General features: G+C 46.8%; 1 protein-coding gene across 2 annotated transcripts in view; it reads left to right on the top strand.

Moving 5' to 3' along the window:
- fasn (fatty acid synthase) overlaps positions 1 to 25,153 on the top strand; it is a 29,213-nt gene extending 4,060 nt beyond the window's left edge. The window contains exons 6-42 of one of the 2 annotated variants that reach the window (XM_086271527.1): positions 166 to 288; positions 375 to 490; positions 578 to 712; positions 1,967 to 2,426; positions 2,704 to 2,891; positions 3,467 to 3,656; positions 3,765 to 3,859; positions 4,162 to 4,296; positions 4,446 to 4,649; positions 4,923 to 5,038; positions 5,109 to 5,284; positions 5,367 to 5,558; positions 6,391 to 6,471; positions 6,835 to 7,017; positions 7,134 to 7,313; positions 7,492 to 7,695; positions 7,959 to 8,275; positions 8,352 to 8,753; positions 8,834 to 8,998; positions 9,174 to 9,289; positions 9,722 to 9,876; positions 10,339 to 10,542; positions 10,661 to 10,811; positions 11,360 to 11,538; positions 11,675 to 11,794; positions 12,681 to 12,803; positions 12,963 to 13,186; positions 13,307 to 13,508; positions 13,611 to 13,762; positions 14,452 to 14,543; positions 14,629 to 15,023; positions 15,175 to 15,366; positions 15,530 to 15,739; positions 17,625 to 17,836; positions 23,089 to 23,187; positions 23,618 to 23,869; positions 23,983 to 25,153. In XM_086271527.1, coding sequence (XP_086127653.1) covers positions 166 to 288; positions 375 to 490; positions 578 to 712; positions 1,967 to 2,426; positions 2,704 to 2,891; positions 3,467 to 3,656; positions 3,765 to 3,859; positions 4,162 to 4,296; positions 4,446 to 4,649; positions 4,923 to 5,038; positions 5,109 to 5,284; positions 5,367 to 5,558; positions 6,391 to 6,471; positions 6,835 to 7,017; positions 7,134 to 7,313; positions 7,492 to 7,695; positions 7,959 to 8,275; positions 8,352 to 8,753; positions 8,834 to 8,998; positions 9,174 to 9,289; positions 9,722 to 9,876; positions 10,339 to 10,542; positions 10,661 to 10,811; positions 11,360 to 11,538; positions 11,675 to 11,794; positions 12,681 to 12,803; positions 12,963 to 13,186; positions 13,307 to 13,508; positions 13,611 to 13,762; positions 14,452 to 14,543; positions 14,629 to 15,023; positions 15,175 to 15,366; positions 15,530 to 15,739; positions 17,625 to 17,836; positions 23,089 to 23,187; positions 23,618 to 23,869; positions 23,983 to 24,120 — 6,878 coding nt within the window. In that variant the 3' untranslated portion in view covers positions 24,121 to 25,153. Of the gene's footprint in view, positions 1 to 165; positions 289 to 374; positions 491 to 577; positions 713 to 1,966; positions 2,427 to 2,703; positions 2,892 to 3,466; positions 3,657 to 3,764; positions 3,860 to 4,161; positions 4,297 to 4,445; positions 4,650 to 4,922; positions 5,039 to 5,108; positions 5,285 to 5,366; positions 5,559 to 6,390; positions 6,472 to 6,834; positions 7,018 to 7,133; positions 7,314 to 7,491; positions 7,696 to 7,958; positions 8,276 to 8,351; positions 8,754 to 8,833; positions 8,999 to 9,170; positions 9,290 to 9,721; positions 9,877 to 10,338; positions 10,543 to 10,660; positions 10,812 to 11,359; positions 11,539 to 11,674; positions 11,795 to 12,680; positions 12,804 to 12,962; positions 13,187 to 13,306; positions 13,509 to 13,610; positions 13,763 to 14,451; positions 14,544 to 14,628; positions 15,024 to 15,174; positions 15,367 to 15,529; positions 15,740 to 17,624; positions 17,837 to 23,088; positions 23,188 to 23,617; positions 23,870 to 23,982 lie in introns of both variants that reach the window. The other variant, XM_086271526.1, reaches the window with a different exon arrangement.
- The last annotated feature ends 524 nt before the right edge of the window (positions 25,154 to 25,677 follow it).

Genomic DNA, 25,677 nt, shown 5'->3' with positions numbered 1-25,677 from the left:
CCACCGGCTGCCGGCACATTTAATCTTTCTGTGTTACATTTACTTTGACATTTCTTGACTAACTCAATGACGTAGAACGTTTTTTGTCTCAGCTTTAACTGTCTTCAATGTGTGACATACATGCGAGCGTGCTGCAGGGTTAAAGCGTCATGTTTGTGTTGTCAGGAAATGGATACTGCCGCTCGGAGGCAGCGGTGGCAGTGCTGCTGACCAAACGACCGGCGGCTAGAAGAGTGTATGCCACAGTGATCAACGCAGGCAACAACACAGACGGATACAAAGAGCAAGGTAAGGAGGTCCAGGGGAGCACTGGAAGTCACGGCCGATCGGAGAAATGGTTTCGTTTACTGGTTTTCTGTGACGTGCTCACGCAGGGGTGACGTTTCCGTCTGGTGAGATGCAGCAGAGGCTGGTTCGTTCACTCTACCAGGAGGCCAGCGTGTCTCCAGAGCAGGTGGAGTACATCGAAGCCCACGGCACCGGGACAAAGGTCAGTGCAGCCGTCAGGTGTGTCGGCACAGAGAGGCGCTCTTACTAACCAGATCCACCGTATTTAACCTCTGCTCTGTCCACGCAGGTCGGCGACCCACAGGAAGTGAATGGCATCGTCAGCGTTTTCTGCGAGTCAACGCGAGAGCCTCTGCTGATTGGCTCCACCAAGTCCAACATGGGTCATCCAGAGCCGGCCTCTGGGCTGGCTGCCCTGGCAAAGGTTTGAAACCACAGTCGTCTTCTAATGTTCTCACTGAGACCGTGTGACGTTGGAAACATCCAATCAGCTGACAGACGGTACACACAGATCACGAACACACTGTGTCCTGTATGCAGTCATCGCCGGGTGGAGCCACACCCACCCAAACACACCTCCTCCACTCTTCCTTTAGTGGCGTCTCAGAGAAATAAAAATGCTTCCAAATATTCTGAAGTGCTGCTTAGTAGAAATCTGGAGCTGTGGCCTCTTTTATGATGAGCTCTGTGTTAACCCTTTGAAGCCAGTCGGAGCGGGCACGCTCTTTTTTGCGTAACTATTTTTAAATCCCGGTAGCACTGCAACCACGTAAGCTAGCACAATAATTTTTTTTGCATATGAAACCGGAGGAGTTGTACTTACATCTGATGCCATCAGCTTGTCCTCGGTCACGGTTTCCTTCCACATATAGCTTTGCAAAAACTGCATAAAAAGCCCTTGCAAGAACAAAAACATAATATTCCAGAAACACGCTTTGCCGATCCGATCAGCTGTTTGTAACACTTCCTACATTGAAACAGACGTCAGCGCGAACGATCGCATGTCCGCCATTTCCTGTCCGAAATTGGAAGTGACGTCATTTTCGCGGAAAATGTAGTTTTTTACTTGTAGGCCTTATAAACCTATACTGGTGTTTTCATAAGTCATGTTTGACTTGATGCTTTCCTGAATAGTTTCTGGGATGCTGAGAACTTGAATTGCACAGCTGGAAATAGTTTATTTTGATGCACCTGCTGTTTTCTTTGCAAATTTGCATCATAGGATTGTTTTTTTGTTTTTCCTGCAGTATATAAAAATTGCTGTATCTCAAAAATAAAACTATGAAGACACTCAAAATAAGTTTCCTGTTGTAAACTATTTTTTGCAACTTTTTAGTATTTAGAGTTTTGAGGGATAAGCCTCTTAAATTTCTCCAAGTAGAAATATATGTAAAAAAACAAAAACGATTTTCAATTTTTTTTTGTAGTTTATTGCACTTTTTTGCAATTGATGTAGTTACTATGGACTTAATGCATACATATTATTACAATTTGGGCTATAACAGTTGTATTGATGTATAGCAACTTGAAATGCTCCCAAAATTGGCACTACAGCATGTAAAAAAATAATATAAGCTCTGGCGGACTTGGTTCTATGGTCGGTCTTAAAGGGTTAAACTGGAATCATGAGTCATTATTTGCTTTAAACCGCTGCTCATGTGTTTGATGCGACGTGCAGGTGCTGCTCTCTCTGGAGCGAGGAGTCTGGGCCTCCAACCTGCACTTCCTCCATCCTAACACTGACATCCCCGCCCTCACCGACGGTCGGGTTCGCGTCGTCGATCGGCCCGTTCCCGTCCGAGGAGGCATCGTAGGGATCAACTCCTTTGGATTCGGAGGTTCCAACGTTCACGTCATCCTTCGTCCGGCTGAGAAAACGGCCGCCTCGGCTTCACCCGGGAAGCTTCCCAGAATGCTTCAGGCCTGCGGGCGCACAGAGACGGCGGTGAGCTCCGTCCTGCAGAAGGGGAAGGAACACGCTGCGGACGACGCCTTCCTGTCTCTGCTGAACGAAGTGTCAGGAGCGCCCGCCGCCAGCATGCCCTACAGAGGTTTCGCTCTGATTGGCTCTCAGAGCGACGTCATGGAAGTGCAGCAGGTGCCGGGCGCCGCCAGGCCTCTGTGGTACGTTTGTTCAGGTGAGTCGCTGCACGCAGTCAGAAGTATGAGACGCTTCACATGATACAAAGATGTTTGGACAGATTTGGGGTGAACGATGAGATCGATGGAGGAACGAGAACGTAACAGGAGTGACGTTGAGTCGCTGAGAGCACGCTGTTACTAAGCAACCATCAGCTGGGCAACATGAAAGTTTGTTTCCAGTTTATTTAAAAGGGTTTGAACACAGCTGCGATGCAGAGCTGCACGCACACACCTCATATACCAACGTGTTGCTACACGCTGTCTGTAATGCAGGTATGGGGACGCAGTGGGCCGGGATGGGCCGCAGTCTCATGCAGCTGCCAGACTTCAGAGACTCCATTCTGCGGTCCGATGCGGCGCTGAAGGAGACTGGGCTGGTGGTGTCTCGTCTGCTCATGGAGGCTCAGGAGGACACGTTCGAAGACACCGTTCACGCCTTCGTTGGCCTGGCTGCAGTACAGGTACAGCGATGCAGCGATGCTGCTTCACAGAGAGAAAAGGGAAGAATGTCAACACTCGTTCGTTTTCAAAGCTTCGAGTCGAGCACAGATCCATGTGTACCACTCAGTTTATAGAAGACGTCAGCACAAACATTTATTTATGACCCGACCAATCACTGTGCCCCTGCTTTAACTAACACCTGCGTGGAAACGTCTCACTCTGTGGAAACGAGTGTTTAGTCTGAGCTCACAGTGAGGAAGAGTTATTGGGTGTTTTTTACCTCTCAGCTGGAAAAGGTTGAGAGGAGCTTCAAATCGATACCTTAGATCTATCTACTGAAAATGTCAGAGGAGTTTGGATCTCAGTGACCCCGACCTCAACATCAGGGGTCAGAGGTCAAGCGTTGTGAAAATCTTGTGAATGCATTGCACAGTCGAGCCACATTAGACCGGAGAGCACCAGAAAGAGCCTGCAGCGATCTGTGGGCACGAGGAGGAGGAGCATAAACATGCAGTGGCCTTCTATGGCTGCTGAGTTCACAGGTGGACGATGACTCAGACTGCCAGAGCAATCGTCGTGTTTTTTCTCCTTACAGATCGCTCAGATCGATCTGCTCACCAAGCTGGGTCTGCAGCCCGATGGCATCGTGGGGCACTCGGTGGGAGAGCTAGCCTGTGGCTATGCTGACCGCTCCCTGAGTCACAGCGAGGCCCTCCTGGCTGCGTACTGGAGAGGCCGCTGCATCAAGGAGGCCAGCCTTCCTCCAGGAGGCATGGCTGCAGTGGGTGAGAGCGCGTCTTCTTTTAACAGATGGGACTCAGTGTTGTGTTCAGGGCTCTGATTCTGCAGGGTCGGACGCCATGTTTGAGCTTTGTGCTTCCTGTGTGTTGCAGGGCTGACCTGGGAGGAGTGCATCGCTCAGTGTCCTCAGGGGGTGGTTCCAGCCTGCCACAACGCTGAGGACACGGTCACCATCTCCGGCCCTCAGGTCACTTTCCTGGTTCTTCTAGCAGCTTGAATTTCTTTTTCTGCTGGTTGGTTCAGTTTGAGTTATGGCACCAAATCAAGGTGCTTGCATACAGCACGTCTCTGTTTTACCTGAGCTTCATGTATCATATGACACACGTGATCGCCGTGACGCTCTCACTTATTTATAGCCAAACACAGTGAACTCATTGTTCCATCAGTCCAGATGAGTGACAGCTCAGTGTGTTTTAAACTATGGAAGCTGTGTCCTGCTGTACAGCTGTGGTCCCAGATGTTTGAACATGTGCCACGTTTGATTTTTAGGAAGCAGTCAGTGCCTTTGTGTCCGAGCTCAAACAACAAGGAGTGTTTGCAAAGGAAGTGCGCAGTGCCGGGGTGGCGTTTCACTCCTACTACATGGCCTCCATCGCTCCAGCCCTGCTCGCAGCTCTGAAGAAGGTATGTAGCGCCGCACGTCCCATCCATGCTCGGTCCTGTCAGTAGAAGCAGGGCTCACACATCAGCGTGCCAGGCGCCAACACTGTCACAGGAAACCTGGTGCAGACTGCTGTGCTGAATATTAATGAGCTGCCATCCTGTCACTGCAGGTGATCAAAGAGCCAAAGAAGCGTTCGGCGCGCTGGGTGAGCACCAGCATCCCTCAGTCTGAGTGGGACTCTGCTTTGGCTCTGCACAGCTCGGCTGAATACCACGTCAACAACCTCGTGAGCCCCGTGCTGTTCCAGGAGGGCCTGAGCCTGGTGCCCGAAAACGCTGTGGTGCTGGAAATAGCTCCGCATGCTCTGCTGCAGGTTTGCTACCAGTGCTGTCCACACATGTGGGGCTGCTTCCTGTGTGTGTCTGTGTGTGTCAGCCTCAACACACAGCGTTCAGCAGCTGTTGCTGTCTGAAGCTCAGAAACACTGATTTATCAAAGCTTTTTTTCCACACACACCTGTCCAGATGTTACTGGGTGATGTACTTTACAGGGACACTAGCCTGAATAGGTGGTGTTACCGTTGGAAACCAGGGCTGTAAAGCGTTTCACTCGCTGCTGTGACTGAAGCGTTGACTTCTTCACACAGGCCATCCTGAAGCGCAGCCTGAAGCCCACGTGTTCAGTCGTCCCCCTGATGAAGAGAGGTCACACCAACAACCTCGAGTTTTTCCTCTCGAACGTCGGGAGGATCTTCATGAACGGGTGAGGAGAGCCTCCCTCATTGGCTGTTTGACTGTGACAGCTGCTCACTCACACCACTCTCTGCCTTTAGCATCAACGTGGACGCCAACGCCCTGTGCCCCGCTGTGACCTACCCTGTGCCGGTTGGTACTCCAATGATCTCGCCCTTGGTGCAGTGGGACCACGCCCAGACGTGGGATATCCCTAAAGCGGAACACTTCCTGTCGGGCTCGGGAGGCTCTGGTTCTGCGGCGGTGTATAACATTGGTAAGAAGTGCGCTCGCAGTGTTTCCATCGCAGTGAAAACGTTTTTCTGATTTGGTTTAACGTCGCGTCATTGATGTAACAGACGTCAGCCCAGAGTCTGCAGACCACTATCTCATTGGACACAGCATCGATGGGCGTGTCCTCTACCCGGCAACTGGTTACCTGGTGCTGGCCTGGCGCACCTTGGTGAGGAGTCTAGGGGTTGTCATGGAAACGACGCCCGTAACCTTTGAGGATGTGACTATCCACAGGGCCACCATTCTGTCAAACGCCAGTAAGTATGGGAGGCGTGGCTTGTTAATGGCTTGAACCACGATCACATGACCTCGTCGAGCAGGTGAGGTCATGTGATCGGCCCAGTGCCTATCCTGTCAGTCCCACTTTAACCAGTAAGAGATGATGTGGAGGCGGTGAGATTGTTACAGCTTTGTAAGACCTGCCGAGCGTCTTAGTTACGCCACACTGACGATTTCACACGTTTAAATCCCTGAACTCACTGCGTGATTGGATGATGAAAATCCTCGATGCTCGTTATTGGCTGCCATGCTTCGTTTAACACGCCGGCGCTCTGCGGTGCACAGACGTGTTAACACACGTCAAACGAGGATTTTGTAACATTTTTCAGATTGAAAGTGAAATAATATCAAATATTGGTATTAATGTTTGAAAATCATCCTTCCTTCCTTGCTTCCTTGCTTCCACCTTGTATTAAATTCAGAAACCTTCAAGGAGACGGACGTACATCTTTGTTTCGGTTGCATATCGATGTTATTCTAGTTGAATTTGACCTTTGAGATAATTTTACAGATGTTGTCTCACTGTGTCACATGAGGGTTAGACGCTGCTCACACAGCAGCTCAGTCTGATTTTCTTCTGAATAATTATTTTTCCTCATTAATAAGACAAAAGTATTTTGTTTCCTCGATGACTCGACGGAGTCACTGACAGACGACTTCATTACTAAAATAATCAACAGCAACATCTTTTACATTTAATTGGTTTTTGTGACTTTTATTGTGAAAAACTCTGATTTTGATAAGTGCATTATTATTGTTATTGTTATTGTTATTGTTACAGTGGATGAAGCTGTTGACTGTTTATCACAGGTGCGGTCCAGTTGGAGGTGCGTCTCATGCCCGCCACCAGCAGGTTCGAGGTTTCGGAGAACGGGAGCCTGACTGTCAGCGGTACGTCTTTGCATCAGCACACAGGCTGAGCTGCTGATGAAGATCCCAAAGTTTACACATCATTTACATTTGTCGCTGAAAATCACACAACATTATATCCACAAACATATTGTTTATTATTTAGTGCAGTGTCGTTTAAACGGGTTTCCCGTGTCGCTCGGCTGCTGATTGGTTCAGCACAGGCCGGCTGTAGCTCAGGTCACATGACACCGAGCTGCATCCATCAGGCTGAGGTGAAGCTCTGTGACCAGAGCAAGAAAACCTCAGAGGTCTGTTAGTTGTTCCAGCGACAGAGTAAAACTCGTCTGCAGACTTTTGACTTTCAGTATGAACTCGTGAATATTCAGAATCGCTGGTTTTCAGGTAAGGTGAGCATCCTGGAGGATTCGGCACTCGATTCATTCAACGGTGAGATCAGCCGGGAAGCTGCCGACAGGAGCGACGCCTCGATGAAGCTTAACGCACACGAGATCTACAAGGAGCTCAGACTGCGAGGCTACGACTATGGAAAAACCTTTCAGGGCATCTTGGAGTCAAACACAGCAGGTACGCTGGAGCTGTGGCTTATTGTCCTGCTGGGACATAAAAGGACATGATTCTAGTTACACTCAGATAAATGTTGGTAGGACTGTTTTTCTAATAATCTGATTGGCTGTTTCTAGGAGACCGTGGGAAGCTGGAATGGACAGGAAACTGGGTGACGTTTCTGGACACCATGTTGCAGATGATCGTCTTGGGGCTGCCGGGTGGAGGTTTGCGTTTGCCGACCAGAATCCGCTCCGTGTGCGTCCATCCTGCTGCACACCTGGAAAAAGTCAGCGAGCACGCTGAAGGAAAGCAAGGTGTGTTTGCCTCCCTCACTTCAGATCAGCAGCAGTGATCCTCCTGATCGTTACTTAGCGGTTTGTGGCTGTCATGTCAACATGATGTGACCGTTTTATGTGTAAAACACCGGCTGCTGTTCGCTCTCAGCGTTTGGTCCCCTTCAGCTCGATGTTTGACTCTGTTTGATTCCTGCAGCGGTTGATGTCCACGTAAGCTGTTACCTTGACAACATCACTGCTGGTGGAGTCCAGATCTGTGGCCTGCACGCCACAGTAGCCCCTCGCCGGCAGCAGCTGCAGAGCCCGCCCACACTGGAGGAGTTCCTGTTTGTTCCTGATGTGGAGACGGACTGCCTTACAGCCAATGGGAAGCTGGCAGAGCAGCTGAGGCTTTGCAAAGGTACAGACAATCTCTCCATCACTCACATGCAGTAAACATATGAGTGATAACTGGATCAAAATAATGTTTGCACGTGTGATCTGATGTAAACTGTGTGAGGAGACGGACATGATGGGATTGTCTGGTTGTTCGCATCTTTCTCCCTGTATGTATTTAAGAGCTGTTACCTGTTAGACTTGTTTTGATCTCCTTGTGAGGAGATGACGAACATCAAACCAAACATCGTGCTAAAGTCCGTCTTCTCTCCTGTCCTCCGTGTCCAGTTTTGATCCACACACTGCAGCAGAAGCTGGCCCCTCATGGTGTCAAGCTCTCCATCCCGGGGTTACAGGGGGGCTCTGATGCACCTCCTCCCAGCGGTGAGCCTTCTGAGCCCAGCCTGCTGCGGCTGCTAACCCTGCTCTGTGGCCTCGAGTTCAATGGGAACCTCCACTCTGAGCTGGAGCAGGTGGTGCAGAAGGAGCGGCTGTGCCTGCTTAAAGACGACCTGCTCCAGGGTCTGCTGGTCGACGACGCCCTGAGACATTGCCTCGACATCACGGTGGAAAACAGCACACCTGGCAGGATCAAAGTGTTGGAGGTAAGACTCTCAAACAGCTGGATTTAGCTGGATTATTTCCACACACTCATCATTTTCGCGCCTCTGACTCCTGCAGGCTCTCTCAGACGACGGCCAGCTCTTCTCTCGCGTCGTGCCCCTGCTCAACATCCAGCCCATGCTCCGTGTGGACTACACTGCGACTGCGGCCAGTCTGGAGCTTCTGGCCCCCCACCAGGCTCCCCTGGAGGAGCTCGGTGTCGCTGCGGCTCAGTGGGATCCTCTGACCGGCCCGGCTGCTGGAGACGTTGCTGTGGGGGCGGACCTGGTGCTGTGTAACCATGCATGGGGTCCAGTGAAGACAGAGCCCAGGCTGCTGGTAGCAAATCTGGCATCTGGAGCCAAAGAAAGTGGGTTTGTTCTCCTCCACACGCTGCTGAAGGGGGAGACTGTGGGGGAGGCTGTGGCCTTCCTGTCCAGCACTGCTCAGAGCAGCAGCCAGCAGGGACTCCTCACACAGGTGTGTTTAAACAGAACATTTTTCCACCCTGCTGTGACGTGCTGTCAGCTGAGTTTTGATTATTCTGATCTTGTTGGAAGGCTGAGTGGGAGGAAGTGCTCTCAGAGGCTTCTCTTAACCTGGTGGCTGTCAGGAAGTCTTTCTACGGCTCCGCCCTCTTTCTGTGTCGCCGTCAGTCTGTGAGTAAACAGCCGGTTTTCCTGCCTGTGGACAGCAAAGACTATCAGTGGGTGGAAACGCTCAAGGTCAGTCCCACTTTCGTCTCCCTGTCTGTCGTTGTCCCTGAACACTCACAGCTCGCTCATCGGGCTCGTCTGATTGGCTGTTTTCTCTGTGTTTTCTCTGTGTTATCATAAAGTATATATGAGAGAGATTTGAGCTGTTTAAAAGTCTAACTGTGGGGACTCTGCTCTGCAGCAGGAAGTGATGTCAGAGTCCTCAGACCATCCAGTGTGGCTGACTGCTTCTCAGCCAGAGTGTGGGATTGTGGGAATGGTCAACTGTTTACGGCAAGAGCCTGGTGGCAACCGGATACGGTACGACATCGTTAACAGCTCGTTGTTCTCACACTGCAGCTTTTATGTAGAAAGGATCACACCAAGACTTTCAGTCAGGATTTAGAGTCTTACTGATGATCACACATGTGCCAGAGCACAGGTTTCTAATAGACTCAGCACAAGTGTAATCAGTGAGGCTTCCTCAGACGTTAACACTTCATTGTACAGTGGAAACATAGTGGATCCTTTCTGTTGCTTATATTTCTGTGTAAAGTCAGTTTTTCCCACAGGCCTCAGATAGAGGCTCAAACCTCTGAGGACTCGTCCTCTGCTTTCAGACCAGCTAAAGTCTGTCACGCTCAGTCTGCCCTGGTTCAACACTTTGGGTTCACTGTTGTATTATTCATGTGTTACTGCAGGACCAACGTGTCTTTATGCCTGTTTGTGTTTCTTCTCTCGCTTTGCCACCAGCTGTGTGTTTGTGTCCAACCTAAACGAGTCTTCAGCAGCACCAGACCTCCAGCAGGATCACCAGTCCATCCAGTCAGTACTGCAGAAGGATCTGGTCATGAACGTGTTCAGGGACGGACGCTGGGGCACCTTCAGACACCAGCTCATCACTCATGGTTCGACTCGCACTCATACGTGTATTTAAGGAGGCGAATGAGCTGCAGATGGTCACGTGTCAGGATCCACTCATGTTTGGTCCAGGTCACTTTACATGTCTCGGCCTGCGCTCTAAACGTGTGGAGGACGCACTTCCTATGAATGACATCACAAACATAAAGAATAAGAATGACGTTGTTATTTACACGTCATTCTTACAGTTCTGTTTCAAGACGCTGCAACACAGAGTTGAGATTCAGCTGCACTTTTACAAAAATGAATCCGTAAAATCTGCAAAACTGTAATTTTACATGGAACAAACAGTCGTCAGAATGACTTTTAATTGTAGAGCTGTGCTCTCTCACAAAGCTCTGTAAGGCGCCCCTGCTGCAGGTGTTTGAACCCAGCAGTGAGTTAGACAGTACTGCCTCCTTCCCTCTTGGTTCCCGCGCTCACTGAGGCTTGTCTGCTTGCTGTTTCAGATGTAAATGAAGCGCCGACCGAAGCCGCTTACGTCAACGTGCTGACACGCGGCGACCTGTCGTCTCTGCGCTGGATCGCGTCCCCGCTTCGCCACTTTGTGAGCAGCAGCCCTGCTGTGCAGCTGTGCCACGTCTACTACAGCTCGCTCAACTTCAGAGACATCATGCTGGCTACTGGCAAGCTGCCGCCCGACGCCATCCCAGGTAGTGTGTCTGTACACACCAAGTAATGCCACACTCTGCTGGGTCGTAGTGTGTGATGCTGTTGTTGAACATTCACAGTCACATGACAAACCTTTTCCATTTGTTATTTGTTATAAAGGGGACCAGGCTTTAAAGCAGTGCATGCTGGGTATGGAGTTTTCTGGTCGCGACCCCAGCGGGCGTCGTGTGATGGGGCTGTTGCCTGCCAAAGGCCTGGCAACGGTCGTGGACGCTGACAGAAGGTTCCTCTGGGAGGTTCCCCACAGCTGGTCAGTGTGCGGAGAACTCTGAACGTTCTCAGCAGCTTTAACATGAACATTAAAATACAAGAAATCTTTTTTTTAATCATCAGCAGCCTTCAGAGAAGCTCACCTGATGCCAGTAGTTACTAGTTTAACTGGCAGTGGTCTTCAGTCTGTTTGCACACATGAAGCTGTTTGTGCTGAAAGTTGAAACTAAACGCGTGATCAGAAACTTTGTATCAACTCTGCAGATACACAGTAACAGCACGTCCTACACATCTGTAACACAAAGATCCAGACTCCTGCTGATATGGTGACGTGTGTGTGTCCGTGTTTTAGATAAAAGAATCACTGTATGAATGTGTGTGTGAATGAGCAGACAGGCGTTGTGTACGTGCTCGATTATTAAGTGAGACAGTCTTCAGTGTCCAAGCCTGAAGGCGGAGCACTGACACAGGATTCATTTATTCATTAGTCTCATTCATGAAGCTGCTGCTGTGCAGTTTCTCCAGCATACAGCACAGTTACATCCTGCTACATAAACCACACACTTATTGTGTTGTGTGTGTGTTCAGGACACTGGAGCAAGCAGCTTCTGTGCCAGTGGTTTATGCCACAGCGTATTACTCCCTGGTAGTGCGTGGCAGATTACGCCCTGGAGAGACCGTGCTCATCCACTCGGGGTCAGGAGGCGTGGGCCAGGCTGCCATCGCCATAGCGCTCAGTAAGAAGTGCAGAGTGTTCACTACAGTCGGTGAGTATGTAACACTCGCACACAGACTCACAGTAACAACTCTTATTATAGATTCTTTTAAAGCCTCTTGCTAATAAGTTGTAATTATATCTCATGTCTTTTTACCCCAACTTTGGGGGCGGGGCCTCTTGTCTAGGCTCAATGGAGAAGCGGACGTACCTGCAGAAGAGATTCCCTCAGCTATCAGCAGAGGCTTTCGCCAACTCCAGAGATACTTCCTTTGAACGGCACATTCTGCTCCACACACAAGGCAAAGGTAGCTGCTCAGTGCTTCAGGGGACGATTGACATGACATCAGATATCTTGGATTAGCAGTCAGCAATCATTCCCTGTGCTCTGCTGCAGGGATGGAAGACCATTCTTCCAAACAATATTCCCTGAGTATTGATATACATTAGTATAAATGGCACTTACAGGTTACTCCAGCCTTTGAACACAGTCGTATTCCAAGAGCAGAGTAGCTGCTGTGAGTGGCTGATGAAAGCTGGGCCTGCAAAGCTGCTCGGGGCCCTGGCTTGAGTAGGCAGGCGAGATATGTGAAGGCCAGAGGCAGTGCCCCCACCCGTCGGCTCCATCCAGGCTCTGCACCGCCTTATGGATCATACTCAAAGGATCAGAGACTGGACTGTTTGAACAGAGAGCCGGTCCAGACTTCCTGTGTCGAGGTCCTGGATCCAAAGACGGACATTAAGTCCAGAATCTCTCGTCTTTCTTTCAGTAGTAATTTTCCCCGTCCGGTCACAGTGCTGCTGCTCAGCAGCTCTCACTGTAAACTCATTGGTGAAATGTGCATCATGCACCGGTGCCAGTGTGTTTCCTCCCAGTGCTGCATCGATGACTGTGTGTGCTTCTGTGTGAGCACTGGTGCTGTTCGTGGTTGTCAGCTCCGCCTCCTCTAACATGTTTGATGTTTCCTCTGGGACTTTAAAGCCGGTGTGGAACACGGCACGTGTACTGCAGACACTTTGTTCCATGTTGAGGAACCCAAGAATGTCCTGGAACAAGACTTGTGCACACAAAGCTTTAGCAGGTTTTTGAGTTTAACAAGTAACAGTTGTGTGAACTGAGTAATCCCCACTCAGTTATTCTTCCATGTTATACACTGACTGTATGTGACGTCGTGTTTGCTGCGTGTGTTTCAGGCGTGGATGTGGTGCTGAATTCTCTGGCCGAGGAGAAGCTGCAGGCCAGTGTTCGCTGCCTCGCTCGACACGGACGATTCCTGGAGATCGGCAAATATGACCTTTCCAACAACACTCCTCTGGGTCAGTAGATCTGGTGTTTATTGACAACAGGATAGATAAATATATAAACATGTTTTATTAGCTTTTTAAAGGTTCCTGCAGGTGTTAACCAGAGTTTTGTTGTCATAAATGATTCTTGAAGCCTTGACAAACGCTGTCACGTTGCTGTGATTCCTTCAGGCATGGCGTTATTCCTTAAGAATGTGGCTTTCCATGGTATCCTGCTGGATGCTCTCTTTGAAGAGGGCAACCAAGAGTGGGAGGAGGTGTCCCAGTGTTTGCAGCAGGGCATTGTGGGAGGAGTAGTTCAGCCTCTGAGAACCACAGTGTTCGATAAGGACCAAGTGGAACAAGCATTCAGATACATGGCTCAGGGCAAGCACATCGGCAAGGTCCTGGTTCAGGTGAGTGAGGTGTTTGTACTGGACCTGCCCATCCCTACATGCATGTGGTTGGTATGTTACTGTGACTGCAGAGTGGCTGGACTGCTGCTTATCTTCTGACCAGCTTTTCTTTTCTCACAGGTCCGTTGTGAGGAGCAGGGAGCAGCTGTACAGGCTGCTTCCCCTCTGTCTCTGCCAGCTATCTGTCGCACCTTCTGCCACTCGTCCCACTCCTACATTATAACTGGGGGGCTCGGGGGGTTTGGTTTGGAGCTTGCTCAGTGGCTGGTGGAGAGGGGAGCCCACAAACTGGTGCTGACTTCTAGATCAGGCGTGAGAAACGGTAATGCACGATGACACGGTGCTCCTACTGATGTGCACAGCCAAGTCCTGCATCAGTGCTGATGTGACTCATCTTACAGCTTCACTGTTGAACTGTCTTCAGGTTACCAGGCGAAGCGGGTGCAGGACTGGCAGAATCAGGGTGTGGAGGTGTTTGTGTCCACCAGTGATGTCGGCACACTGAAAGGAACAGAGCAACTGATTGCTGAGGCCTGTGCCATGGGTGCAGTGGGTGGTGTCTTTCACCTAGCCATGGTCAGATTCCCTTTAGTTATTTATATGTGTCACCTTGGAAAAATCATGTTTCACAGGTTTTATGGTCCTTCCTAAATTTGGACTACATATATCTGGTTCGTGCACTTTGGCTGCTGCAGCTGTCACTGAGCTGAGCCCTCCATACTTTTGCTCTTCAGTGTCACTAACTAACCGTGGGGGGGTAACTGCCCCTCCCAGAAACAAGCCGTGGATGTGTTAGAGGCAGCAGTGACTTTTTACAGCGAGCAGGGGAGAGTGCTACCTTTCATGTGTGTACCAGTGCTAGTACCTAACAGTAGCTTTCTTTCTTTACTTTTATTTTGAAACAATACATTTTATTTTCTAAAGTAACTTCTCAGTCAAGACGGTTTGTTTACATTTACGACGTCTTCCACCTTCCAGCAGGCGCCTCACTCGCTGTCTAATGCTGACGTTGCTGTCAGTGTTTGGATCCTGCATTATTACTGCATTATTACTGCATTATTACTGCATACTAGAATGATGGTCAGATCCCTTTGTTGGACTTCAATAGCTGCAGTGTCACATGACATGCAACGAAAACAAAAGCAAGAACGATGCTAACGATGTCGACTCAAGTTTCTCAATTATCAGATGCTAACATGCTAACAGCTAAACTACTGCCAGTTAACGTTTAAAGTGACCGTTTGTTGATGTTTGTTTGCATTCAGGTGTTGAAAGACGGTATGTTGGAGAATTTAACTCCTCAGCTTTATCTCGAAGTTAACAAACCTAAAAATGACGGCACCATCAACCTGGACAGGTAAGTTAGAAGAGTGGCTCCTCCCTCTGTGTGTCACTGGGCACCATCATGAGCTGACCTCTGGATGTTTCCATCCCCTCTCTAGAGTAACAAGGAAACTGTGTCCAGAGCTCAGACACTTTGTGGCCTTCTCTTCAGTCAGCTGTGGCCGTGGCAACGCTGGCCAAAGTAATTATGGCTACGCCAACTCTGCGATGGAGCGCGTGTGTGAGAAGCGCCACTATGATGGCCTGCCTGGACTTGCAGTCCAGTGGGGTGCCATTGGTGATGTTGGGGTGGTTCTAGAGACCATGGGTGGGAATGACGTTGTGATCGGTGGCACCCTCCCGCAGCGCATGGCCTCCTGTCTGGAAGTGCTGGACTTCTTCCTGTGCCAGCAGCACCCAGTGGTGTCCAGCTTTGTGCTGGCGGAGAGGACGGTCGTAAAGAGTGAAGCAGGAAACCGGAAAGACTTGGTGGACGCTGTAGCTCACATTCTAGGTAAGAGTCAGGTTATACCAAACTAGCGTTCATAAAGGTGTTATATAAGAAAAGACCGCCGTCCAGAGTCGCTTTGGTGATCTTTGAGGTTACTTTGTATCACAGACATCGACTCATTTCTTCGTTGTTTTTAACTTCTTCTCACTCACAGGTGTGCGGGATGTCAGCAGTCTGAATGCTGACACCTCATTGGCTGATTTGGGTCTGGACTCTTTGATGGGCGTTGAGGTTCGCCAGACTCTGGAACGCGACTATGACATCGTCATGGCCATGAGGGATATCCGCCAGCTCACCATTAACAAGTTGCGAGAGCTGGCCAATAGCAAGCCAGAAGGACAAAGCGGTATGAAGAGCTGCTTTTTAAATGCAGAAAGATCTTTGAAAAGGTTTCAGGTTGTAAAAAAGCACTTATGTATTTGTTTAAATCGAGCTGTTAAGACTCTTGTTAATATGAAATGTGTTATCATGTGTACAAACATAACTGAGTACATCTCCACACACCACAGCTAAGAAGGACGGCGTTCGCTCTGTGTTGGAGTCTGATCTGACCAAGCTGATGGTCAGCCCCAGCAGCCCTACTGTGATGTCACTGAACAAGGTGAAGAGCCAGGACGGGCCGCTGTTCCTGGTACATCCCATCGAGGGCTCCATCGCAGCCTTTAAGACGCTTGCTTCTAAGCTCAGCGTGCCTTGCTACGGCTTGCAGTGCACCAAAGGTTTGTTATACTTTAAAGACAATGAAAATACCGAGTCCTGCACAACAGACAGGAGCTACTGTGCACTTTGCATTTGGAAAGGAAATATGCAGAGTCGTTTATGAAACGTGTGCAGACTCAGGTGGATGCAGTCAGGAACAGTTTGTAGACTTCAGTCAGTATTTGGTGTGTCCGCCTTCTTCAGCACAGCCTCGACTCTGAGGAAGCTTTTTGTGATTGAAGTCAATCAAATCTAGAATCCTTCAGGACGTCCACAGCTCAGCAGGATCCCACACTGCTGGGTCCAGGTCCGGGTCCGGGTTCTGGGCTGATAGTGTTGCAGTGTGTCTGCGGATGGAAACGGACTCCATTATTGACGTCACTCATGGAATTAATTCCTTTATTGATTCTTATCGGCTCCACTGTGAGAGAACAGTCAAACACATTCATTATGAATCAGTTATATGATGTCAAATGTTTGTGCATGTTGGAGGTGTGATCAGTGTTTGGGTCATGGGTGTACTCTGTTACATACTGCATTACTTTTTAGAAGTGTTCTATCTTAATTACTCCCAAGACAAAGTAATTAGTTACTTGTCTATTAGTTACTTGTTACAGTGCTTTCTTTGTGAAGCGCGCTGTCTCATAATTACATTTCACAATATAAACCTGCAGTCACACAAACACACTGTGTGTTTGTGCTGGTACCGTAGAAACATGATCAGAGGCGACCGCTCGACTGATCATCACCACCTCTGTTACCTGCTGAAGCTCAGCTTCCTCATCGCTCTGAGCTCTAGCTTGGAGCTAGCATGCTGTCCTTTTGTGCAATAAACATAAAAGTAATATTCATATCCAGCTTTAGACTGCGCCACTACAATTCGTCCTGATTGTAGCACAAGTGGAACCAATAAGCAGGATTCATTGGCAAGCAGACAACCAGTTCCAAGGAGTTGAACTACTGGGAAGAACCAGTGCGATGCATTTTGTGGTACGCGTCGTGGTAGCTAGCTCCTGCTAGGATTTAGGACAGACCTGAGGCTGATGAGAAGGATCTGGGTGTTGCAGGGCCGTCCTGGCTGACACGGCGCTGCGTGAAGCTCTGGGATGCTGCCTCTGGACTGGCACACTGGGGTGGTGGTTCCCCTGTTTAAAGACCTAGACCTGAGCGTGTGCTCCAACTGTCACACTCCTCAGCTTCCTCTATGCCAGGGTGTGTCTGTCAGTCAGGCCTCTGATTCAGGAGGAAGCAGTTTGTGTCCTGGTCATGATCACTGGAGCAGCTCGTTATCCTCTCGACTGCAGGGTCTGTGGGAGTTTGCACAACCAGTCTACATGTGGTTTGTGAGGCTTCCTACTTTTGTAGGATCTTCATCTTACAGTACAAAGAGCCTTTGCTGCAGCTGTTGTTGTGTTTTGGCGCCTCATGGATAACTTTTCATGTCGTTTGAGTTTCAGGCTCGTTGGTGTTGCTGAGCTGTGTGCATCGTCGGTGTGGGTTTGTCAGCATAATGGGGCTCATATTAAAATGACTTTAAAGTTTTTCTCTGTGACTGTAAAGTACAAAATCAACACTTTGAACCATCGTCATCAAATGATGAGTGTGCGTCCTCACCAGGTGTCACAATCATGTGTATCAAAACGTGTGTAACTGTTAAACAGCAAAATGTGTTGAAGCTGAAAGTCTGACTGTTCAAAGGTGAAACTGCAAACACTTGTACATATACAGCTCCCTCCATAGTGGCCTGAGGAAAACCAAAGACCTGATGTGATTTCATGTTTTCTTTGTTTCACAGTTTAAAAGTTTGTGGTTCTGTTCTCAGACCTTTGTCACTCACATGTTGTGCATCAGCTGTTTATGTCACTGTGCAGCTAAACTAACTCCCCTCGTGTGTTTCCTTTGCAGCTGCTCCTCTGGATAGCATTGAGTCCCTGGCTGCCTACTACGTGAGCTGCGTCAGGCAGGTGCAGCCGGACGGCCCGTACAGAGTCGCTGGATATTCTTTTGGTGCCTGTGTAGCATTTGAAATGTGCTCTCAGCTGCAGACCCAGAATCAGCCTGTGGAGTTCCTGTTTCTCTTTGATGGCTCACATTCATATGTGGCGGCGTACACACAGGTCAGAGAAACACTCGCGCATCTTTATTTCATGTAATCAAAACATATTACGTAGGGCTGCTCAATTAATCGAATTTTAATCACGATTACGATCTGGGCTTTCAACGATCATTAAAAATGACTGAGCCGATTATTGGCCCCTCCCTCATTTATCCGCAACACCTTAAAGGCCGGTCCGTGAAAATATTGTCGGGCATAAACCGTCCGTGGCGCAAAAAAGGTTGGAGACTGCTGATTAAGAGGACCCGAGGGAAGCTCGGAAAGCTAAGCAGAAGTTATTTGGAGAGGAGAGTGACTGCCGCTGGTTGAAAAGAGAGGTAAAAAAAACTTCAGTGGTGTTGCACACTATTTTATATTATTTTTTAAAGTCATTGTTCAATACATTGTTATTGTTAACCCTTTAAAGCCGTCAGAGCAGCACGCTCCATTTTGTGTAACTATTTTTAAATCCCTGTAGAACCTGAACCGTGTAAGCTAGCGCAATAATTTGTTTTGCATATGAAACTTACATCTTATGCCATCAGCTTGTCCTCGGTCACGGTTTCCTTCCACATAAATTGCATAAAAAGCTCTTGCAGGAACAAAAACATAATATTCCAGAAACACGCTTTGCCGATCCGATCAGCTGTTCGTAACACTTCCCACAGTGAAACAGACGTCAGCGCGAACTATCACATGTCCGCCATTTCCTGCCCGAAACCGGAAGTGACGTCATTTTCGTGGAAAATGTAGTTTTTTTTACTTGTAGGCCTTAAAAGCCTACACTGGTCATGTTTGACTTTTCTGAATAGTTTCTGGGATGCTTAGAACTCGAATTCCACAGCTGGAAATAGTTTATTTTGATGCACCTGCTGTTTTCTTTGCAAATTTGCATCATAGGATTGTTTTTGTTTTTCCTGCAGTATATAAAAATTGCTGTATCTCCAAAATAAAACTATGAGGACACTCAAAATAAATTTCCTGTGGTGGGAAACTATTTTTTGCAACTTTTTTGTATTTAAAGTTTTGAGAGATAAACCTCTTAAATTTCTCCAAGTAGAAATATATGTAAAAAAACAAAAACAATTTTCAATTTTTTTGTAGTTTATTGCACTTTTTTGCAATTAATGTAGTTACTATGGACTTAATGCATACATATTATTAAAATATGGGCTATAACAGTTGTATAGCAACTTGAAATGCTCCCACAAATGGCACTACAGCATGTAAAAAAATAATATAAGCTCTGGCGGACTTGGTTCTATGGTAGGTCTTAAAGGGTTAAATAAATATCGTCAAATAATCGCGATCTCAATTTCAGTGAAAATAATCGTGATTATCATTTTTGCCATAATCGAGCAGCCCTAATATTAGGGATGATTGGCAGTGAGCCGCAGATGCGTTAAATGAAGGAAGGGTCACGTGTCGCGCTCAGGGATTTGACCTGAACGTGTCGACCTGTGATGGACGAATTCACAGGTCCAGGTTATGATTGTCAATTCAATTCAATTCAATTCAATTTTATTTATATAGCGCCAAATCACAACAAAAGTCGCCTCAAGGCGCTTCATAGATACAGAGAAAAACCCAACAATCATATGACCCCCTATGAGCAAGCACTTTGGCGACAGTGGGAAGGAAAAACTCCCTTTTAACAGGAAGAAACCTCCGGCAGAACCAGGCTCAGGGAGGGGCGGCCATCTGCTGCGACCGGTTGGGGTGAGAGAAGGAAGACAGGATAAAGACATGCTGTGGAAGAGAGACAGAGGTTAATAACAGATATGATTCAATGCAGAGAGGTCTATTAATACATAGTGAGTGAGAAAGGTGACTGGAAAGGAAAAACTCAATGCATCATGGGAATCCCCCGGCAGCCTACATCTATTGCAGCATAACAAAGGGAGGATTCAGGGTCACCTGGTCCAGCCCTAACTATATGCTTTAGAAAAAAGGAAAGTTTTAAGCCTAATCTTAAAAGTAGAGATAGTGTCTGTCTCCCGAATCCAAACTGGAAGCTGGTTCCACAGAAGAGGGGCCTGAAAACTGAAGGCTCTCCCTCCCATTCTACTTTTAAATACTCTAGGAACAACAAGTAGGCCTGCAGAGCGAGAGCGGAGCGCTCTAATAGGGTGATATGGTACTACAAGGTCATTAAGATAAGATGGGGCCTGATTATTTAAGACCTTGTATGTGAGGAGCAGGATTTTGAATTCAATTCTGGATTTAACAGGAAGCCAATGAAGGGAAGCCAAAACAGGAGAAATATGCTCTCTCTTTCTAGTCCCTGTCAGGACTCTTGCTGCAGCATTTTGGATTAGCTGAAGGCTTTTCAGTGAGTTTTTTGGACATCCTGATAATAATGAATTACAGTAGTCCAGCCTGGAAGTAATAAATGCATGAACTAGTTTTTCAGCGTCACTCTGAGACAGGATATTTCTAATTTTAGAGATGTTGCGCAAATGGAAGAAAGCAGTCTTACATATTTGTTTAATATGTGCGTTGAAGGACATGTCCTGGTCAAAAATGACTCCAAGGTTCCTCACAGTGTTACTGGAGGCCAAGGTAATGCCATCCAGAGTAAGAATCTGATTAGATACCATATTTCTAAGCTTTTCAGGGCCGAGTACAATAACCTCAGTTTTATCTGAATTAAGAAGCAGAAAGTTAGCGGCCATCCAGGTCTTTATGTCTTTAAGACATTCCTGCAGTTTAACTAATTGGTGTGTGTTATCTGGCTTCATGGACAGATAGAGCTGGGTGTCATCAGCATAGCAGTGTAAATGTATGCTATGTCTTCTAATGATGCTGCCTAAGGGAAGCATGTATAATGTAAACAGAATTGGTCCTAGCACTGAACCCTGTGGAACTCCATAATTAACCTCAGTGTGTGAAGAGGACTCTCCATTTACATGCACGAATTGGAGTCTATTAGATAGATATGATACAAACCACTGCAGCGCAGTACTTGTAATACCTACAGCATGTTCTAATCGCTCTAATAGGATATTATGATCAACAGTATCGAACGCTGCACTGAGGTCTAGCAGGACAAGCACAGAGATGAGTCCACTGTCAGAGGCCATAAGAAGATCATTTGTAACCTTCACTAAAGCTGTTTCTGTGCTGTGCTGAGCTCTGAAACCTGACTGAAACTCTTCAAATAAACCATTCCTCTGCAGATGATCTGTTAGCTGTTTGACAGCTACTCTTTCAAGGATTTTTGATATGAAAGGAAGGTTGGAGATTGGCCTATAATTAGCTAAGACTGCTGGGTCTAGAGATGGCTTTTTGAGTAAAGGTTTAACTACAGCCAGCTTGAAGGCCTGTGGTACATAGCCGATTATTAGAGATAGGTTGATCATATTTAAGATTGAAGAATTAATTAATGGCAGGACTTCTTTGAGCAGTTTTGTAGGAATGGGGTCTAAAAGACACGTTGATGGTTTGGAGGAAGTAATTATTGAAGTTAACTCAGAAAGATCAATTGGAGAAAAAGAGTCTAACTTAATATCAATGGTACTAAGAGTAGCTGTAGATAATATTACATCTGTGGGATGATTATTGGTAATTTTTTCTCTAATGATAAAAATTTTATTTGTGAAGAAGTTCATGAAGTCATTACTAGTTAACGTTAAAGGGATGGTTGGCTCAAAAGAGCTCTGACTTTTTGTCAGCCTGGCTACAGAGCTGAAGAGAAACCTAGGGTTGTTCTTATTTTCTTCAATCAGTGATGAATAGTAAGATGTTCTGGCTTTGCGGAGGGCTTTCTTATAAAGCAGCAAACTATTTCTCCAGGCTAAATGATGATCCTCTAGATTTGTGACACGCCATTTCCTCTCCAGATTACGAGTCATCTGCTTTAGGGTACGTGTTTCAGAATTATACCACGGAGTCAGGTACTTCTGATTTGAGGCCTTAGTTTTCACAGGAGCTACAGTATCCAGAGTCGTACGTAGTGAGGAGGTGAAATTATTAACAAGATAATCGACCTCTGTTGGGGTAGCGTTCAGATAGCTGCTTTGCTCTGTGTTGGTACAGGGCATTGGAGATGATAACAGTGGGTGGATTATATTCTTAAACTTAGTTACAGTGCTTTCAGAAAGACATCTACTTTGATAAAGTCTACTCTCCACCGCTGTGTAATCAATTATTGTAAATGTAAATGTTATCAGGAAATGATCAGACAGGAGAGGGCTTTCAGGAAACACTGTTAAATGTTCAGTTTCTATGCCATATGTTAAAACAAGATCTAGAGTGTGATTAAAGTGGTGGGTGGGTTCTTTTACATTTTGAGAGAAACCAATTGAGTCTAATAACAGATTAAATGCCATGTTGAGGCTGTCATTTTTAGCATCTACATGGATGTTAAAATCACCCACAATAATTATTTTATCTGAGCTCAGAACTAAATTAGATATAAAGTCTGAGAAATCAGACAGAAACTCTGTGTAAGGCCCAGGTGGACGATAGATGATAACAAGTAAGACTGGTTTCTGAGTTTCACAGCTGGGGTGGACAATGTTAAGCATCAGGCTTTCAAATGAATTAAAAGTCTGTCTTGGTCTTTCATTAATTAATAGGCTGGTGTGAAAAATTGCTGCCACACCGCCCCCTCGGCCTGTGCTTCGAGATTTCTGGTAGTTAGAATGGCTCGGGGGTGTTGATTCATTTAAACTAACATAATCATCCTGCTGCAACCAGGTTTCTGTAAGGCAGAGTAAATCAATTTGTTGATCAATTATTAAGTCATGTACTAACAGAGACTTGGAGGAGAGAGACCTAATATTTAATAATCCACATTTCACTGTTTTACTCTTTGGTTCAGATGTGGATACTGTATTGTTCTTTCTTTGTGATTGTTTATGTTTAAGTTGTTTGTTGCTGGTTTTTAGTTTGTTTTTTGTCTTTTTGGAAGCTGACACAGTCTCAATGGAGATGGGTTTTTGGGGGGGTAGCAGGAGGAGAGAAGCTGCAGAGAAGCGTGTAAGACTGCAACTCTGCTTCCTGGTCCCAACTCTGGATAGTCATATTTTGGGGGGTTTAATAAATTTGTCCATATTTCTAGAAATGAGAGCTGCTCCATCCAAAGTGGGTGGAGCAGCAATCACAATATGATTTGTTAAGCTTTCAGTATATGTGGGAATTTACTGCACGTCACTCTAACAATGATAAAGGCTGTTTATTATTCTAACTAATCTGCTGTATAGTGTGTGTGATGAGCTCTGGTCACATGATCTGCATGTGAACACGTTTATCTGTGTTTTTCATTTGCAGAGCTACAGAGCCAAGCTAACACCCGGCAACGAGTCTGAGGCTGAGACTGAAGCCTTGTGTGCCTTCATCCAGCAGTTCACTGGCATTGAATACAACAAGGTATACTGTGTCTGACCCACACGTTCACACACAAGTATTCCTTTATGTGGCATCAGCGTTAAAGGCCACACAACCTGAGCTTTTTGCCTGTAAGGTAAAGATGGTGACTGTAACACAGTCTGGAGCTGCTGTTCCAGCACAGTCTGTGTGTGGTGCAGGTTTGACTCAACAATGATGTGATGTTTGGAGCTGTTATGGAGACTAAAGTAAAACATGCGGTTAAATCAAAGCTTCGTACAGTTTCTCACTGAAAGCTGACATTTGTAACTCCTGAATATCAAAACATCTTCATTTTGCATTTTCATATACATAAGATCTGTGATGTTCATTATTATGTGTCACTTACTTTTCTGAAAACAATAATATTTCCGCGAGCACGCAGTAACGTTTGCTATGAACTTACAGTCGTCTCCATGGTTACGTCCTACAGCTTTTGGAGACTCTGCTCCCGCTGTCAGACCTGAATGCACGCGTCAGTGTGGCCGTGGACCTAATCACCTCCGCTCACAAGGACATCGACCGAGACTCACTGCACTTTGCAGCCTCCGCCTTCTACTACAAGCTAAAGGCTGCTGATGCATATGTACCTACTGCAAAATACCACGGCAGCGTGAAGCTGCTGCGCGCCGAAACCAGCAGCGAATATGAGCAAAACCTGGGAGCTGACTATAAGCTCAGCGAGGTAACGATGCACATTTACATCAGTCTGTAGTACTTATCTTCACTGTGCGTGTGTTTCTATAAACTCAGTCTGAGCCTTCCAATGTTCAAACTGTGTACTGCGTCTTTCTTCAGGTCTGTGATGGCGAGGTGTCGGTCCACGTCATCGAGGGAGATCACCGCACTTTCCTAGAAGGCGCGGGGGCGGAGTCTATCAAGAACATCATTCATAACTCGCTGGCTGAGCGAGCTGTCAAACCAAGGGAGGGTTAAACATCCACCGTCTCTTCACCCTAATTCCTCAGCTTTCCCCAAACTAGACTGTAAATGTGCCGTTATAGGAAGTCTTTGCACTGCTTATGTTTACATGCTACTGTTATCCTAATATCCCAAATGGTAATGGTTAGTGAACCAATCAACATCTCACAGCTCCATCGATTCCAACTGCAAGTTTTGTTTTGTTTTTTGTTGCCATATGTTGTTGTTTGCAGAAGTTCATCCCACAACAAAATACGTGGTTAAAAAATGAATGTAACAAAGTAACAAACACTGACACATTGAATCCTGAATTACATAACATCACTTAAATTGGTGTTTCTGCTCATGCAGACATCAGTAGACAGACAAACGCGCTGCGACCAGCCTGATGAGCGACTGTGGAGGGCTGACCTTGCAGCCGTGTTTCTGCACACTAACTACTCGTAACACCAGTTGGAGGCATTTTATTTTGTGACATTTGTTTACTTTTCAGTCATGTGACCACACAGTCATCAGTTACTGTGGCAACCAGCAAATGTTTACGTTGTCAGTAAGTTAACAACAAATTAATTGTTTCATAAACTGTGTTTTAACAATGACACTCGTGTTACTGTAATTTACAGACCAGTTATTTCACTAATTCAGAAGAAAAACTGCTTTTCTTCATGATGGACTGTATCAAACACACGCTGTTGTTCTGACAGACGCCTGTGACAGAGGCGTCGCTAAGGACCAAATGTGTCTCTTCAGAGGTTAATCAGAGATGTGAATGATCACTGTACCAGTGAGATCATATTTACTGATGTAACCTCTGAGAAACTGTTTCCTTTTAAAGGCTTTGGTCCAGAGAGCTAAAACCTCAGCAAATAATCCAAACCTGAGTACAACAGCTGGCCTGAGACCTGTGATTGGGTCAGTGAAGGAAGCTGCTGATTGGAGATGAATGTGCTGAGGAGTCACAGTACGATGGACGTGACAATAAAGGCCTCTGTGTTTTATTGTAATATTTCTGTTATGTTTTGTAGGACTAATAAAGGCCTCAACAGTCGCTCAGTGTTTTCCTTCATTGTAACGAGCCTGTCCCGTTGGATCTATGATTCCTGTGCTTTTGTTGTCGTTACTATTTCTGATCATTTATCTTGTAAATACAGTTTTTGGGTTTTGTTTTTTAGAGGATGGGTGAGTTTATCAGGGACTGAAACACAAATCCTGTTGGCCCAGAAAATTCTTAGTCGCTGTTGACATGGCGCCACCCGACCATTTAGTTCAGACCATTAAAGTAACGACTGGTTCTATATGACACTTTTCTACATGCAACAAAGGTGGTGATGGGAGGAGGAGAACAAACATTTTTGTCTGTATTTAATAGCACAATGAAGACCAGACAGCAAAGCAGGGAGGGAGAAATAAAGGGCCTCAGGTCAGAGTTGAACCCGGCCGCAGCATTTACCCCATGACCAGGTGACGTGGTCACCCGCCCGACCCTTACGCACAGCAGTATTTCACTTCAGCTGCCAGGAGTGTGGGTCGAGCATGCAGACTGAACTTTAGCTGCATGTTAGAAAGCCGAGT

The sequence above is a fragment of the Aulonocara sp. 'chitande type north' Nkhata Bay genome, linkage group LG18, assembly GCF_057382095.1.
Source record: "Aulonocara sp. 'chitande type north' Nkhata Bay isolate Kocher_YH1m ecotype deep benthic linkage group LG18, A_spYH_male_GT1.1, whole genome shotgun sequence".
NCBI lineage: Eukaryota > Metazoa > Chordata > Actinopteri > Cichliformes > Cichlidae > Aulonocara > Aulonocara sp. 'chitande type north' Nkhata Bay.
This window is presented reverse-complemented; position numbering and strand designations above follow the sequence as displayed.